This window comes from Musa acuminata, chromosome BXJ2-5 (genome assembly GCF_036884655.1).
Source record: "Musa acuminata AAA Group cultivar baxijiao chromosome BXJ2-5, Cavendish_Baxijiao_AAA, whole genome shotgun sequence".
NCBI lineage: Eukaryota > Viridiplantae > Streptophyta > Magnoliopsida > Zingiberales > Musaceae > Musa > Musa acuminata.
This window is the reverse complement of record NC_088342.1, coordinates 47,357,529-47,374,193: the sequence shown is the minus strand read 5'-3', so window position 1 is coordinate 47,374,193 and position 16,665 is coordinate 47,357,529. Positions and strand designations below refer to the sequence as shown.

Genomic DNA, 16,665 nt, shown 5'->3' with positions numbered 1-16,665 from the left:
CAATACTTATGATGTAAAGGGTAGTTGTTAGCACATAGCTCTTAACAAAAAAGTGCATCAGTTGGTCCTATGTAATGTGTCCAAATCAATCGCATCCTTCCTTGTTCGACACATTAAGAGCATCACTACACTATTTGTACTGTACCATCAAAATAAATTTACCCTCCTCGATATCTCGACCCACTATCATCATAACAATTAATTTTTTTTTTTCTATCAATCACAATAATCACTAGACTCCAAACATCAATAAAATATAATTTATGCTTCTAAAGAAATGCCATGTCGTCATCCATTTTGGTGAGGATTTGAGAAAAATTCTCTATTCTATTGAGGAAAATTCTCTCTATTCTGTTGAGGAAAATTCTTATTCTGTTGAGGAAAATTCTCTCTCGGATATGTTAATGTATTATCTTCTACAATAACCCTATCTTTCTCATCTAGTGAATATATTAACATTAATATATCCCTCTCCTATTTATACAGATTAGGAGAGAGAATTTTCCTCAACAGAATAAAGAGATTTCCTCATATAGTTGGGAAAATCTTATCTTCTATCAAATAACCCCATCTTTCTCATCTGGTGGCAGGTCAGTCGTTCAATTCCCATGATACATAAAAGACTACGATACTGTTCTTCCTTCATCGTTTTACTATAATCCACCTTTCCATATCACGTCGAATAGGATTTCGCAAACAGTGTTTAATGACTAAACATTCATGTCGTCAGGTAAGCAAACGATTGTTCTGCATGGACTTAAATATACACATATCTCATCCAGCTAGCTTTTGCTTGCAATGTCGTGCCATTGTTTGAGCATTGGAATCTACCTCTTTGCCTTGCGTTATTTCAGAAATATTATATGTAGTTCTTCGGTGATGAAACGTAAAGATTTTGATAATTTATCATATAATTTTGAGCTCGAATTTCATCTTCATCATTTATTGTTTGTAGAGGAAAACTCTCGAGTCGATGGTCTAATCATTTGACCTATGGACGGCCACCGGATCAAATGCCACCTCTTCTTCTACAAATCTGTCTCATCCACTTAAATTGGGAGAGAAATGTGAGCCTCGACTGTCAGGATCACATCCTTTCGGTGATTGGGAAGATGATGGCATTTGTCATTGATCTAGCAATTAATGTTTTGAATGATTTCTACCGTGTTCTTGCAATAATGCCGTGGCGAGATCGATCTTTACTCGAGCACTCATCAATAATTGACCTTGATTTTATCTTCATTGTTGCCTTATCCTTATTCCAATTCTTTTATTGAGACGTACATGATTGGCATCTCAAAGGCATGGATAGATTGGCTATGTGTAGAAAATATGGTTTTAACATGCCAATGCGAACCAAATATTATTCTGGTTTTTTTGTCAAGAAAATTCCACTAGGGCTTATTTATTCTAAAAATGGACCTGTTTAAGTGGGTCACTATGTTTTTTTTTTAGTATGATTAGTTGATTCATTCAAAATTATAAATTCTTCTAATCCGAAGCCCCATGGAGACCTATGTCATCTAAGAGTGCTGAGATAATAGACGTAAGCTATAGGACAGATTTGATCTATTTTAATCAAAAAATAAATAATTAAGATAGATATGGAATGAGATTTTTAGGTCAATATGTTTTTTATTATATATATCCATACCTATCTAATTCGACACTATTAACGTTAGACTCGAGCCTAGATAAAAGGACAGGTGATTATGTTAAACTATTGATAGTCGATATAAGACTATGTCCGATCTCATGATCAAATCTTAATAATAATAATAATAACGGTTGGTAGAGCGATGATGCATTATTTTTGTTAGAAACTTATGATATTATTATTATTATTATTTATTTTGGATTGGGAAAATAAAATAAGTATTTGAGTTGGACTCCACATAAATATGTGATTGTTGAATACCTAATGGAGTTCAAAAATAAATATCTTCAGGAGTCGAAATCAAGAAGAAAAAGAAGAAGAAGAAGAAGAAGAAGAAGAAGAAGAAGAAGAAGAAGGTAGATGGGATTTCCTTGAGATTATCTACACACAGTTTCGTAAGGCACTGAACCGTAGCACTAGAGATGGCATCGTCTTGTTCCTCTGGATTCAAACGTACGTGCGGTGTAGGTTGAACCTTATCCTATTCTATCCTCACCATTCGAGTTCCCAAAGTAAGCCTTCGCAGCCACTGCATGGTTCGATGGCAACGCCACTTCGTTCATCTGTCGTCTCGTCTGCTTAATTGCGCAGCCATCGACATCGAATAGTTGCCACCTCGTTCTTCATCTCATCAGCTCATCTTGGCGTTCATTCGATTCAGTCGCTGTTCCTTCAATTACGAGACTTCCACGCGCGTTTACTCCGTCGATTGTGTTCCATGAATGAGTGGAGCCTTCTCCATCGCTTCTTTTGCTTTGCTGTGCCGCGGAAAGTAAGAGTCTAACTAAAATCTTATGGTGGTAATGGAGCGGATTTGGATTCTAATTCTTGCATTATCGACTTGTTCCACTCATTAATTCTTGGATAAATTCCCATAAAATAGTATATCACATCTCGAGAATGATGAATTAATGAAATTATTGTGAAGATTAGCGATTTCGATCATTGAGGTAATATATATTTATATAGGTTTTGAGAGAGATTTCCTATACTTATATTACTCAATCAAATCATACACTCAAATATATTATTAATTTTTAAATTATACATTGACTAAGGATATAATAAGTGCAAGGATATCATTTTATGTTTATCTTTATAATGATCTTCTATCATACCCCCTGTAAGATTGAGCTTCCACCAAGGATGTTAATCTTGGATTGATATAATTAAAATATCTTATGAGCGATAGGCTTTGTGAGGGAGTCTGTTAGTTGGTCAGAAGTATGGATGTCAAAAACATATAGTTGATGTTTAATGACTTGGTCTCTAATGAAGTAGAAGTGAATGACAATATGTTTCATACGTGAATAGAACATCGGATTGATGCATAGGGGTTGTTGTGACTCCTACTTCGGTTCTCGGATATCTCAGATTTGCAAATATGAGATATATGTCGAAGGGGTGTCCAAGGACACCAACAAAGTCGATAGCGAAGAACTTATCAACATTAAGGTAGATGAGGAAGTAGGCATCCTCGAGGAAGTCCGACGCTAGATTAACGAGGAAAGGGTTTGTTGCTATAGCAATAGCAGTGGCAACAAATGACAAGGAGATTGTTGTTGGTGGCTCCGATGGAAGGGAAAGGATGGTGGGCTAGAAGAGCATATCTATGATGGCAACAATAATGCACAGATCTAAAAGGAAAAATATTATAGATCTGTGCTGAATATTGCATATTTGGGATGAAGATTACCAAGCAAAATAATCAGGGGTGATAGTTAGTGTTCGTTACTCGCTTGTGAAGAAAATGACAAACAGATAAAATAATTCTAGTTAACATTTATGACAATAGCATGCAACTCTTATTGCCACTATCAATTGTGAGAGATCTTGGCATGGGAGAAGGATAGTTGGGGAGAAGAGGAAAATGATACTAAGGTAATTGTTATGATAGACCAACGGAGAAGGATTATTGTCGTTAAACAACGAAAAAGGAAAAGTCTTGCTTGAGGCAAAAAGAACTATGATACTAAGAAGACGAGTGATTTATTCATTTAAATAATATATATTTATACAGATTTTAAGAAAATTTATTTTTTTTCAATCATGCACTCGAATTACTTAATCAAATTATATATTTAAAATTATAATTGATTCTTAAATCGTAACTAAATTAAAAATATAATAAATGTAAAAATATAATTTCATATTTTAATGATATTCTATCAGAACACACACAGCCTGAGCTCCGTAATCCCGAAGCTGCAAGTGGTGGACGGGCTGGTCCTCGGAGAATGAGAGTCGGCGTTCCCATGGAATCCGGCGGACGGTGGTCGCCCAACCCATGCTCGCCATGTGTTCGGTGAGGTGCTTCAATGGCCGAATTATTTTGAGCAGCAGCAACATCAATCATGGAACTCGATGGTTTGTTCTCTCCTTGCTACGAACCATTTCCCATCAGATCCAAAGAGAAGAAAGAGAAGGTGGTGAGCGCATGTTTTGGATGATAGCGTATGGTTCGACATGTCTGATGCTGTGGTGGGATTAGGTGTGCGGACGAATGAATAAAGATGATAGACTTCGAGCAGAGCAGTGCAGCTCTAATGGGACTGATGGAATTCAAAGAAATTAGGTGTATTCCCATTTGGTTGATTGGAATGGCATCATCCAATTGATCTAACAATCCAAACTATAACACCCAATGATATATCAACTCATAGACTTTTAAGCGATCGAATGCCATATGTGTTGCATGTGCATACAGTGGGCCACCGCTGAATCCAAATCACTTCTAATCATTCACCTTTCCTAGATTTTAAATGTATTCTTTTAAGGAAAGGATTACTCTCTCTCTCTCTCTCTCTCTCTATATATATATATATATATATATATATATATATATATATATATTCTAAAATCATCCTATATAATCTATTAATTTGATGGTTTAAAATTTCTGCAGCTCGTGAAAGTATACATTTAACGCTGACAGCTGCAACCCATCTACTACCATGGAGATCAATGCTTGGTTGCTTCAAATGGGCAAGGACGACGCCAGCATCCGTGAGTTACGAGACATTTGACTTTTCTTCGATCAGCTACAGCCAACTTAGCTTGGCGAAGAAGACTTGGAAGTAGCAGGCAAGCCCTCACCGTCAACGTAGAGTTCAAAGCTCAGGGCAAGTGGACACGCGATTCGGAGCTGGAACCTGGTTCCTCGCCTTTGTGCGGCATATGCTTGAGCTCGGTGGGCCTTTAACACGAGTTTAATATCCGTCCCAACACCGGACCAAGGACTCCGATGAAAGAACCCGTCGTTTTCCTTCTTTGTCCTCTTTCTTCCTTCTCTCTACCACTCGAACACGCCTCTTCCTAATTCCTGTTGCTTCTGCCGCCTCCTCTCCTCTTCGGCCCACATGAGATGCGATCGCCTGGCCGGAGAACGGTCGTTCTCTCATCGAGGACTCCGGCTATGAAGCGCCCGCTGCTGAGCAGCGCCCGGAAGCATGGCAGGAACCCCGTGTCCGTTTTCCTCTTCTTTGTCTTGATTCTCGTCATGTTGATGTACAGCGAGGACTTCAACTCGATCGCCGAGTTCTCCCTCAGGAATTCTAGAGCCAAGTCCCAGGAATTGGCCCATCAAGAGCTCGCTATAGCTAAACCAAGACACGAGGGACTTATCCTCGATAGCACAAAGGTAGCAGAGGAGGAGGCCGAGGAGGAGGAAAGGAAGGAGGAGCGACCGGTGTTGCAGAGGGAAGGAAGCGACGCGATTGCCAGAGAACAACCGCCAACTGACGAAGAGGGCCGCCAAGAACCCGAAAGGGAGGGTGCAAGGGCATCGGTGACCGTCAACGTGACGCAGGTGGCCCGGTTGCCGTCCGCCAGGAATCAGGGGCACGAGCAGCAGTCTGTCATATCCGACCAGCACAAGTCGGAGGCGAAGCCGCAGCGCGTAGTCCTCAACGTGCCGGAGACTTGCGACCTCTTCGAAGGCCGATGGGTCTACGACGACGTCTCCTACCCGCTTTACAAAGAACACGAGTGCCAGTTCCTGACGGAGCAGGTGACGTGCATGAGGAACGGCCGCCGCGACGACAACTACCAGAAGTGGCGGTGGCAGCCCCGGGACTGTAGCTTGCCGAGGCATGTACCCATCCTTGGTATCAGTTCTAATTCGTCCTACTTTTGGATTCCTTATATTGCTTGAATCTAATAGATGTTCTGGATTTGATTTCTGTTGATGTTCATGCAGATTCGACGCGAGAGTGCTGCTGGAGAGGCTGAGAGGGAAGCGTCTCATGTTCGTGGGGGACTCTCTCAACAGGAACCAGTGGGAATCGATGGTGTGCTTGGTCCAATCCGCCATCCCATGGGGCAAGAAGACTCTCACCAAGAACGGCTCGCTCAACGTTTTCAGAGCCGAGGTAGCAGGACTAATCTGCACCCAGAATTTCTTGTGGATCGGGTTACATTTAGACGAGGTCTTTGATCCTCTTGCATGATGGCAGGATTACAATGCTACGGTGGAGTTCTACTGGGCGCCGTTCCTGGTGGAATCCAACGCCGACGACCCCAGAATTCACAGCGTCCCGAACCGCGTCATCACCGATTCGATCGCCAAGCACGGGAAGCATTGGAAGGGCGTGGATTACTTGATCTTCAACACCTACATCTGGTGGATGAACACACCCAAGATGACAGTCCTGTGAGTACTAATCTCCACCTGATGACTTCGAGCTAATTGTTGCGCCGTTCATGTTGGTCCGATGACGAGCTTCCAATTCCATGGCAACAGGCGAGGATCGACCAAGTACAGTAGGATCGAACGGGCTGCAGCTTACAGAAGAGTCCTGAGAATATGGGCGAGGTGGGTGCACAGGAATGTGAATCCGAAGAAGACGATGGTGTTCTTCATGAGCCTGTCCCCCAACCACATGAGGTTAGCTCCGAAGCTTCCTCTCCCTCTCGCGGTTCACTGAATCCAGCTAATCAGAGTCACATCATCACTTTTCTTCCTCGAATAGCTGTTTCAGTGAGAACAGCCAAGGAGATGTCCGCTCACGGTCCATATCCGTGTGCCGAGCCACACGGTGCCCGGTGGTTCTCTCCTTAATTATGGAGTAATCTAGTCGGTTAAGGTGTCTGATATCATCTCGGCCGACATTGAGGGGAGGTTTGTCTTCCTCGCATGGCCTGATGAGAGCAACACCTGTCGTCATATGAAGTTGACTTTTGAAGGGGGGTAAACCCCGGTTTCCGTGGTCACCACAAAGTTCTCTTCTTTCATGCCTTGAACTCGAGTCTTTTGAGAGAAGAATTGCGTCACTTTAGATGAGTGAGGAATCCATGGCTTGTTGATGACAACAGGAGCGAGGACTGGGACAACCCGGAGGGGATCAAGTGCGCGCTGGAGACGATGCCGGTGATGGACATGTCGCGCCAACTGGAGGTCGGCACGGACTGGCGGCTGTTCGCGGTGGAGGAGAGCGTGATCCAGTCGATGCGGCTGCCGGTGTCGTTCATCAAGATCACGGCGCTGTCGGAGTTCCGCAAGGACGCGCACACGTCGGTGCACACGCTCCGGCAGGGGAAGCTGCTGACTGCGGAGCAACAGGCCGACCCCGCCACCTTCGCCGACTGCATCCACTGGTGCCTCCCGGGCCTCCCCGACACCTGGAACGAGTTCCTCTACGCCCGAATCGCTTCCCGGCCATGGCCCAACCAACACACACACACACACAGATCACACACAAATCTTTCGGTCTCTCACCTAGTACATTGATTTTGGTATATCTTCCGCACAATTTTACCTTGTTTTGATTGGGGATTTGTGGGATGTCACTGAGTTGGGTTAGGTGACAGCAACACGACGTCGACCGCCATTGAATGGTTGCCACCCACACGTCGTGATCGCTGTGAGCGCATGCTGTACGTCATGTGGTCACACGGCGGGGGTGGAAAAAGGGACGCAGCGTAAAGAACCAAGAGAACGAGAGCGACACAAGTTTTTCCTGTTTCTTCTCTTTTTTTTCTTTAAATTTCTTATTTCGTTTTTCATGTGCGAAAATTAGATATAGTTCGAATCAAATGTAGGTGGGAATGGTCCAGTGAATTCAATCAGGTTGTGGTCTGCTCCATTGGGATTGGCCCAGTCTTGTTCATCATCTCTGGTGGCCTGGAATTTGGCAGACGCATCTCTCAGCAGACCGAGTTGAAATCACCTAAAGTAATACGTTATTGCGACATCAACTTGATCGCCCAACGAAGAGAAGGGAAGAAAAGTCAAAAGCGTGAAACAAATTGGGTGTAAGCAGAGGTTAATGAGGGTGAAACCATCATGAACACAAGTGATACAGCAAGAAAGAACAGCAACAAATGGTCTCACAGGATCACGAACGCCACAAAGTCGATTAAACCAAACCACGGACTCCAACACACGTTACCATTCAGAGGTCGGATACTGAGACGAACGTGGCACAAGACGACCCCAACACTAACAGACGCAAACCCCAAACCCACGCCCACCGGCTGCTCCTCACCCCTACATCCACCATCCCTCACTTGGTCTCGTCGACGTCGCCGCCCTCGCGCATCGCCCCTCCGACTCCGGTGCTGTGCCCGCCCTTGCGCCCCATCTCCTGGTACCCTTCCGTGCCCAGCTGCTCCTTCCTCGTCTGCCCACCGCGGCTACGCCCTGGACCCGACGTTATACCATCGCAACAAGATGACTCAGATCGAAGAAGCTTCAAAACAAGATCAGCCTTCGTGCACGTATACCTTCCGCTAGGTGCTCCTGCGCCTCCAGGCTCTTCCCGCCCGTTCCGCCGGGGACGACGGTCTCACCCTTCCTCGCCCTCTCGTCGAGTTCGCGCCGCTCCTGTTCCGTCGACATCGATCCTTCTAACTCGCACCTTTAACGAGAATCTATGTCAGGTTGTAGCCATCATAAATAGAGACGGAAAGACCACGGGAGATGGACGGAGAGCGTGCCGCGTACGAGTTTACATGGACGAAACCGAGGGTTCATGGTTTCTGGTGGTGACACGTCGGGCGTATGTGCAGGAAACAACGACACGAATCCACTGTTTGCATGACCGAGGGGAGTCCTGAGAAGAACAACACATACTAAACGTATTTTAATGCCACCGGGACTACTGTTTTGGGCTCGCCGAGGTCGAGAACAGATGCCGAACTTATCAAGGCAGTGTCTTCCTGTGATGTGTCTTTTTCATGCTTTTCCTTCCCTCGAAATGAGATGCCAGATTTGATTCTAATGGTCAGTCAACATTGACCGGTCCGGTCTTTCTCACGTCACGGGTTATGTCCCCTGACATGCACCGACTCATGACCAAGAAAAGCAGCGGGTGCCTGCTCGGCGAAGGTTAGCCGCTATGTTTTGCTGGTGCAGTGTTTTTGCCTATTTGTCTCGCTTTCCACCGGCATGTGGCCCTCCTCATGTTGGCAGCCCGCAGCTGCTTCCCGTTCCATGAACTCTTCCTGTGGTTATGTGGATCTTGTCCCATTCCTCCATTCATAATGTCACAGGAAGAACTTGATGCGACCTAATTGAATGAACGCCAATCTCATGACCTGCTAAGCTGACTCGAGTCACATACCTAAGGCCAAAATGTGAGGCCTGCGACCGAACCCTACTCCCAGAAAGGGAAAGTAGGCGTGTTCACCAACTGGTATGCCGGCGAGGACTTGTGCACGTCTCCTCCTGTCCCAGACTTGGCCAACATGCGTCGTGTGTTCCTGCTCTGCATCCACAAGCCATGAATCCCCCACCCACTTAGCCCACCTTCTCTTCTCCAACACGGTCCACACCCAAACGACATCGATCATCCACATCATCCATGCCAATATCCCCCCACCGAGTCGACTCAGCCTCCACCTTCATCCTTTATATAGTTGGCCCCTCCCAGCCTGCGTGCTGTTATCCAACACTGGAATCCCCTCTCTTCCAGAGTTCAAACCTTCCTCAAATGGAGCGCTGCATTGGGAGCTGGGTCAGGGGAAGCCCCGTCGGAGCTGGTTCCTTCGGCACCGTCCATCTCGCCTTGCACGAATCCACCGGTTACGTTTCTGCCGTGAAGTCCGTCAGTCTGAGTTCATCTTCTCCTGCTTCCGTCTGGTGTTTGGAGAACGAGATCCGAATCCTCGAGTCCCTTTGCTCGCCTTACATCGTCACCTACCTCGGCAACGACACGAGCCAGGAGCCTCGTGCCGGTACCTGCCGGAACCTGCACGTCGAGTACATGCCCGGCGGCACGGTGGCGGGTTCCGCTGCGGCGAAGGGTCGCTCCATGGACGAGCTCCAAGTGTGCGCTTACACGCGCTGCGTGGCGCGAGCACTTCGTTACCTCCACGACGTCGCCGGAGTCGTGCACTGCGACGTCAAGGGCCAGAACGTCCTGTTGGGCCGCGACCGGGGCGTGGCCAAGCTCGCGGACTTCGGCGCCGCGTTGAGGATCGCGGGCGCGAGCGGGGTCGGAGACGGGCCCAACTGGGTGCGCGGGACGCCGCTGTGGATGGCGCCGGAGGTCGCCAGAGGGGAGTTGCCGACACCAGCGTCGGACGTGTGGTCGCTCGGGTGCACGGTCATCGAAATGGTCACCGGAGCACAACCCTGGCCTAACATGGCCGCTGAAGATGCGGTTGGAGCTCTGCTCAAGATCGGCTGCGGCGACGAGATACCGGAATTCCCGGCTCGGCTGTCGAACATGGGCCGGGATTTTCTCGACAAGTGTTTGAGGAGGAACGCAAGCGAGCGGTGGACGGCGGAGCAGCTACTACGGCATCCTTTCTTGGCCGAAGAAGCTGCGATCGCCGAGCCATCGCCGCGAGGCGTTCTCGAGTGGGCTACTATGGAACTCCACCACCACCACCGCGACGACGACGATTATGCTAGCTGTAGCTACGATCACGAAGACGACGAGGTGATGGCTTGCGCCAGAGGAAGAATGAGGGAATTGGCTTCGGACGGAGAAGTTCCTGGTTGGCGTGGTGATGACTGGAAGCTGGTAAGGGACTCGGACGAGGCTAATTCGGTAAACGACATGGAGGAGGAGATTCTTGTGGAAGGGATATGCCAGGAATGTTCAAGCGTTCGCAGTGTTGGTGAGCCAAGTGGGGTTGGGTTGTTCGATGGAATCAGATGCTCTGCTTCTTCTTGTTGCTGTCAATGTTGGCGTTGTTGCTTCCGTGAGTGTGGCTTGGGCTGGCAGCATGGGGTTGGAATGCCGGGGAGTTGGGTCTGTTGCAGTCATCACTCGTTGTCACAACCAGTGGAAATCAATAAAACTCGAAACTTTCCATTGTTATTTTTCCTTGTTTTGGTTTGACCCTGCAGATTCTTATTCCTTTGTTCCATACAATAATATTTAGGAGCATGCTTTCGTTCGATGAAACTTGGTTATGATCCGACCACACGGAACTTTTTTGGGTCGCATCTTTGGAGTGCCGCGGAGCGAGTCATGGACGTGTCGGAGCATGACAACGTTGACTACCGCAAAATGAGGGGTGGGAGTCGTCGAACTCATCATGTTGGCTCATGATTTTGCTGAGTCAAAGCGAATTTACACGATTCCAGTTAACGATCATTGGTTTGGTTGACCGCTCGGAGCGTGTGACGCTCCTCGAAACATTAAAGAACTCCGAAACGATCGGCATCTCTCTCGTACTGCTCCAGTTTCTTACGGTTCAATGGGCTACTGATTTAAGAACTCTCGGTTGGTCTCATAATGCTCCAACCATGCAGCTTCCACTCGTAGATTGGGCCTCACATGGTTCGCATTACATATAGATTCATGTTCGTGTTTTGAGGTCTTTAGGAAGGAAGATAGCATCCGAACACTGATTTATGTTATTTTTGTTGACCTATAAGAAAAGAACACAAAAAGCTTCCATCAAGAGAAAACACCATTGCCGATCAGCGGTAGTCTCGGAGGCAAGCATGAGATGAAAGTGCATTGCACTTAATTACATGATAAATATATCGGCAACTATGGGCTGTTTGATTCATTGTTGCCACTCGAGTGCGACGACTTCTGCTGCGGATTTGGTGCCCTGCTGTTGGCAGAGCAGACTCCGGAGCTCCACTCCAGCAACTCTTTGCTGGTGTCATCCTTGTGCACGATGACCTCGACGAAGCATAGGCAGCCCCGCTTCCACCCCATCGCCGTCTCGATCGCCTCCTTCAACTCCTCCTCGTGTCGCACCTGCACAAACGCGGAGCTTAGATCCATGGCAAACAGAACCCTATTGCCTGTACCAGCTTGTGCGTTTACCTTCGTGGATGGCGTCCACCAGGCCGGTGTAGTCCCAGTTCTTGATGACATCATAAGGCCCGTCGTGGATCTCCACCTCGATGGTGTGCCCGCCGTTGTTTATGAGGAAGATGATGCTGTTCTGCCCGCCGCGCAGCATCGTCAACACGTCCTGCGCTGTCACCTGCGGTTCACGGCGCGGTTAACGCATCACAAGCCCCACTGACGCACGCGCCATATCACAAACACATCGCATCGTGGATCCGAACGGGTACCTTAAAGCTTCCGTCGCCGATGAAGGCAATCACACGCTTGCTGCCCTTCGCGGCCTGCCTGCGCGGAACCCAGAGTCGCCCCGACGGACCAGCCGATGGATCCGCACTGCATTTGGAACTCGTATCTGAGGAGCAAAAGCCAAGTTAGATCTTTCTCCGGTGAACGATCCAAAGAAAGCAGTATGCGTTCGTGTGAAGTGCATGCACCCGCAGATCGAGGGCGCCTTCCCGCAGCCTTCCGGCAACTTCAGTTTCCGGCAGTTGAACCACGAGTCGCAGGCCTCGGCGATGACAGCGGTGCTTCCGGACAGCATCTTTCGGACATGCTTGAAGAGCACGTTCACCCGCACCGGCTCCATGGGCTTGCATTCATCGGCTGGCCGTGGGGCACGAAGATGACTTCTTCTTTGACTACTTGTCTTCTTCTTCTTCTTGAGGAGCGATGAGTATCTATAGGAAACCAGATGCTGTTTTGGATCAAATGTTGGACTTCGCCGGTACCATCGCCGTCCGATTGCGGAAGCATAATTCATGCAAACGTGGAGGAGGGAGATGTTATGCCCCCCAACAAATTACGTTTGGATTTGATCTTTCAAGGTGGGAGGAGATGCTATCCCCCACCCAACAAATTAAGTTAGGATTTGGCGGACAGACGATGAATAGTGTCCTATAGAAAAATCACAACCAAGCACTGATTTATGTTCATTTTATGTGTGTTCTATAGAAAAGAGCGAGCTCTCAACTTTCCAGGCATGACTCGGAAACCATTTCGTTGAGAAAACAGTATTGCTTATAATGACTGTCGCACAGGCGATCGACGATAGTCTCGGACGCAAGAACATGAACCAATACTCGACATCATCGTATGATCAATACATCGGCAACTATGTGCTGTTTGATTTATTGTTGCCACTCGAGTACGACGACTTTCTACTGCGGATTTGGTGCCCTGCTGTTGGCAGAGCAGACTCGGGAGCCCCACTCCAGCAACTCTTTGCTGGTGTCATCCTTGTGCACGATGACCTCGATGAAGCACAGGCAGTCCTGCTTCGACCCCATCGCCGTCTCGATCGCCTCCTTCAGCTCCTCCTCGTGTCGCACCTGCACAAACACGGAGCTTAGATCCGTGGGAAACAGAACCCCATCGGCCTGTACCAGTTCGCACGGTCACCTTCGTGGTCCAGCACTTGCCCTCGCCGTTGTGGATGGCGTCCACCAGGCCGGTGTAGTCCCAGTTCTTGATGACATTGTAAGGCCCGTCGTGGATCTCCACCTCGATGGTGTACCCGCCGTTGTTTATGAGGAAGATGATGCTGTTCTGCCCGCAGCGCAGCATCGTCGACACGTCCTGCGCTGTCACCTGCGGTTCACCGCGCGCTTAACGCGTCACAACCCCCACTGACGCACGCGCCACATCACAAACACATCGCATCGTGAATCGGAACGGGTACCTGAAAGCTTCCGTCGCCGATGAAGGCAATCACACGCTTGCTGCCCTTCACGGCCTGCGCATAACCCAGAGTCGCCCCGACGGACCAGCCGATGGATCCGTACTGCATTTGGAACTCGTACCTGAGGAGCAAAAGCCAAGTTAGATCCAAAGAAAGCAGTACGCTTTCTTCTCAAGTGCATGCACCCGCAGGTCGAGGGCGCCTACCCGCAGCCTTCCGGCAACTTCAGTTTCTGGCAGTTGAACCACGAGTCGCCGGTCTCGGCGATGACGGCGCTGCCGTCCGACAACATCTTCTGGACGTGCTTGAAGAGCACGTTCACCCGCAGCGGCTCTTTGGGCTTGCATTCCAGCGGCTGGCCGTCTGGCACGAATATGCGGCGGTAGTTCTCGTACGCGGTGGTGTTCTTATTCAGTCGCTTGGCGAGCGCCCGGAGGAAGTCCTTCATGAGGATGCAGCCGAAGGTCGGACCGTTGGCTACCACCACGCGCTCCGGCTGCACGATGATGGCCTTCTCCTTCTTGAGGAGGAGGGAGTAGCCGACGGAGCTGTAGTCGTTGAAGATAGGGCCGACGAAGACGTAGGCGTCAGCGGACTCCACGATCTCGGAGCAGAAGGCCGTGCTCACAGCGCCCCAGTAGGTGCCGATGAACCGGGGGTGGTACTCCGGGACGAGCCCCTTTGCGGAGGGCATCACGGCGATGGGGTAGCCGCAGGCGTCGGCGAGCTCCACGAATGCCTCTCCCGCCTTGGCCACACGGATGTTGGGCCCTCCCACAATCACCGGCTTCACCGCCTTGTTCAAGAACTCCATCGTCGCCTCGACAGCGGCCTCCAAACCCCGCTGGTTGCTCAATCTGACAGTTCGAAGAACGGAATCGAAATCAATCGATTGGCGGATCGTAATCTGGAAAAGAGAGGAGAAAGCTGTAACGAGGATGCTTACTTGGGGGAGAGGAAGAAGGGGACGGGCTCGTGGCTGAAGGTGGGGTGAGGGATGGCGGGGAGGTTGCAGCTGATGCTGATGTAAACGGGCTTGCTCTCCTTGAGCGCGGTGGAGATGGCGGTGTCGATTTTCTCGTGAGCGCCCTCGAGGTTGTTCACCACCGCCTGTCCTCCAAACATATCGGAAGAGCCACAAGATTCAAACTTTACACTAAAAAATAAGCCAAAGATCGGAGTTTTTTTTTTTTTTTGCCTTTTTCCTCTGTTCTTCGCGGAGAGATGAGAGTAAATGTTCATTACCTGGTAGCAAGTGACGGTCTGGAAGCAGCGGAGCTCCTGCGAGAAGTCCGGAAGGCCGATGGTGTGATGGAGAATCCGGTTCGTCCCGAAGTCGTTGGAGTTGGGGCCGCCGACGATGCAGATGACGGGGAGGTTCTCGCTATAGGCCCCCGCGATGGAGTTGAGCACGCTGAGGCCTCCCACGGTGAAGGTGACGACGCAAGCGCCGACACCGCGGGCGCGGGCGTAGCCATCGGCGGCGTACCCGGCGTTGAGCTCGTTGCAGCATCCGATGAGGCGGAGGCCGGGCTCGGCGATGAGGTGGTCGAGGAGGGTGAGGTTGAAGTCCCCGGGGACGGAGAACACGTCGTGAGCGCCCACCTGGACGAGGCGCCGCGCCAGGTGGCTGCCCAGGGTCTTCTCCGGCGCCGAAGCCTGAACCGCTGGAGCGATGGGGTAGCAGTGCCCCGCCGGAGGGCTGCCGACGACGCCGTTCGCCTTGACCTCCACCGCCGCATCCACCGACCCGATCTTGGTTTCCATTGCTAACGAGATCGAGAAAGAGTGGGAGAGCCGAAAAGATCTCTCTTTCCTACGCTGCTTTACTTCTTCTTTGACGTGTCTTCTTCTTGAGGACCGACGACTATTTATACGACAAAAAAAAAAAAAAAAAACATTTTTCTTAAATATCTTTAATTGTTAGATCGTCTTTATATTTTGTGGGCGATTCGGTGGGGGCAAAACCAGAGGCGACTTTGGCGTCAATCTTTAATTATCTCGGCCGTCCGATTGCGGCCCGAATTGAATGCTCCGCAGTGTCGTTACCCTCCCGCCTGACTCAAAAGCTTCTCCGTCCCTTTCGGCTACGTTCGCAAAGGTTACCGCTTCCTTAGGATGCGCGGTGTGAGGAGAACGCGAAGATATTCCCATGGTTGGAAACCACGGTGCGAAAATGGTATTATGGCGCACAGTGGCATTTCCTGGCATGGAGATCCACTGGAAAAGGTCAGCAGAATGCTGGTGGGGTTGGCATCTAATTAAATGGCATGATACATTGTCTTTAATATGTTACATTGTTGAACACGAGCTGACGCCGATGGACACTGTTGATGGCATGGGTTAGAGGAATTATAATAACATCTCACGAGTACATATGTTTAACATTTAATTTGATCGATGATTCACATGACACAATTTGGTCGGCAGCGGTCGAGCCCACAAGTCAAACTGGCAATCCCGTAAACGAGATACGTATATAATAAGCACACGGTTTACTCTGACGTGGTGACGTTGACTTCCGCGGAAACAGAGGCAGTGGCGGTGTTGGAAGCTTTTACGTAAGCCGTGGTCGATATCAGTGTTCCTGCAACATGAAACGCATGCAGCTCATACGTGCTGCAATTTCGTCCATTACATGTTCTCATGTGTTCCACGAAAGATTTCTGTCGACTTGAAACCATCTCCAAAGATTTGAACCACAAATATGCATAAGTCCACTCGCGTACTTCATGGAAAGTTTCAGATTAGGCAAAGGCCAACAAGATGAAACAGCAGAGGCACGAGATTCATATCCTTTGACCTGTATGTATCTTTGGCTCATCAATCGTATCAGACTTCTTCAGGTCCATCTGGTGAAGATTAGAAGAACTCCTAAACCAGTCAACTCTGAGCCAGATTTGATAGTTCACCAGGTGACGATAGTTCGCATGTTACACGAACTTCTAAGTCTGTCAACTCTGAGTCGGATTTGATGCCGATGAGCACACTCGGGGAAAGAAGACACTTGCTCTTGCGTGTTCATGCAGTCCATGTCTCCTAGGAAGGAAATCATGACTTCCAAAAAC

At 48.9% G+C, this 16,665-nt stretch overlaps 4 protein-coding genes and 1 pseudogene across 5 annotated transcripts; 2 read left to right on the top strand and 3 right to left on the bottom strand.

The window, feature by feature from the left end:
• The first annotated feature begins 4,607 nt into the window (after positions 1–4,607).
• On the top strand, positions 4,608–7,754 carry LOC103986185 (protein trichome birefringence-like 28). The gene is made up of 5 exons (XM_009404109.3): positions 4,608–5,746; positions 5,856–6,027; positions 6,112–6,308; positions 6,399–6,542; positions 6,971–7,754. Exons 1-5 carry the CDS (start codon positions 5,022–5,024, stop codon positions 7,383–7,385), a joined length of 1,653 nt encoding a protein of 550 aa, XP_009402384.2. The 5' UTR covers positions 4,608–5,021; the 3' UTR covers positions 7,386–7,754.
• A 186-nt stretch (positions 7,755–7,940) lies between these two features.
• On the bottom strand, positions 7,941–8,738 carry LOC103986186 (em-like protein GEA6). Of its 2 annotated transcripts, XM_009404111.3 has the most exons (3): positions 8,601–8,738; positions 8,381–8,514; positions 7,941–8,297 (listed from the first exon to the last, which is right to left on the bottom strand). In XM_009404111.3, exons 2-3 carry the CDS (start codon positions 8,493–8,495, stop codon positions 8,161–8,163), a joined length of 252 nt encoding a protein of 83 aa, XP_009402386.1. In that variant the 5' UTR covers positions 8,496–8,514; positions 8,601–8,738; the 3' UTR covers positions 7,941–8,160. The 2 variants fall into 2 exon arrangements, with proteins under 2 accessions (XP_009402386.1, XP_064966227.1); XM_065110155.1 differs by lacking the exon at positions 8,601–8,738 and having other exon boundaries at positions 8,381–8,533.
• A 113-nt stretch (positions 8,739–8,851) lies between these two features.
• Positions 8,852–10,947, top strand: LOC103986473 (mitogen-activated protein kinase kinase kinase 17-like). The gene has a single exon (XM_018826543.2). The coding sequence runs from the start codon at positions 9,460–9,462 to the stop codon at positions 10,945–10,947; it is 1,488 nt and encodes a 495-aa protein (XP_018682088.2). The 5' UTR covers positions 8,852–9,459.
• A 498-nt stretch (positions 10,948–11,445) lies between these two features.
• LOC135613126 (pyruvate decarboxylase 3-like) lies at positions 11,446–12,680 on the bottom strand (annotated as a pseudogene).
• Positions 12,681–12,899: 219 nt separating this feature from the next.
• On the bottom strand, positions 12,900–15,451 carry LOC135613125 (pyruvate decarboxylase 2-like). The gene is made up of 6 exons (XM_065110154.1): positions 14,843–15,451; positions 14,544–14,707; positions 13,804–14,454; positions 13,598–13,718; positions 13,318–13,506; positions 12,900–13,247 (listed from the first exon to the last, which is right to left on the bottom strand). The coding sequence occupies exons 1-6, from the start codon at positions 15,362–15,364 to the stop codon at positions 13,077–13,079; spliced, it is 1,818 nt and encodes a 605-aa protein (XP_064966226.1). The 5' UTR covers positions 15,365–15,451; the 3' UTR covers positions 12,900–13,076.
• Between the last annotated feature and the right edge of the window lie 1,214 nt (positions 15,452–16,665).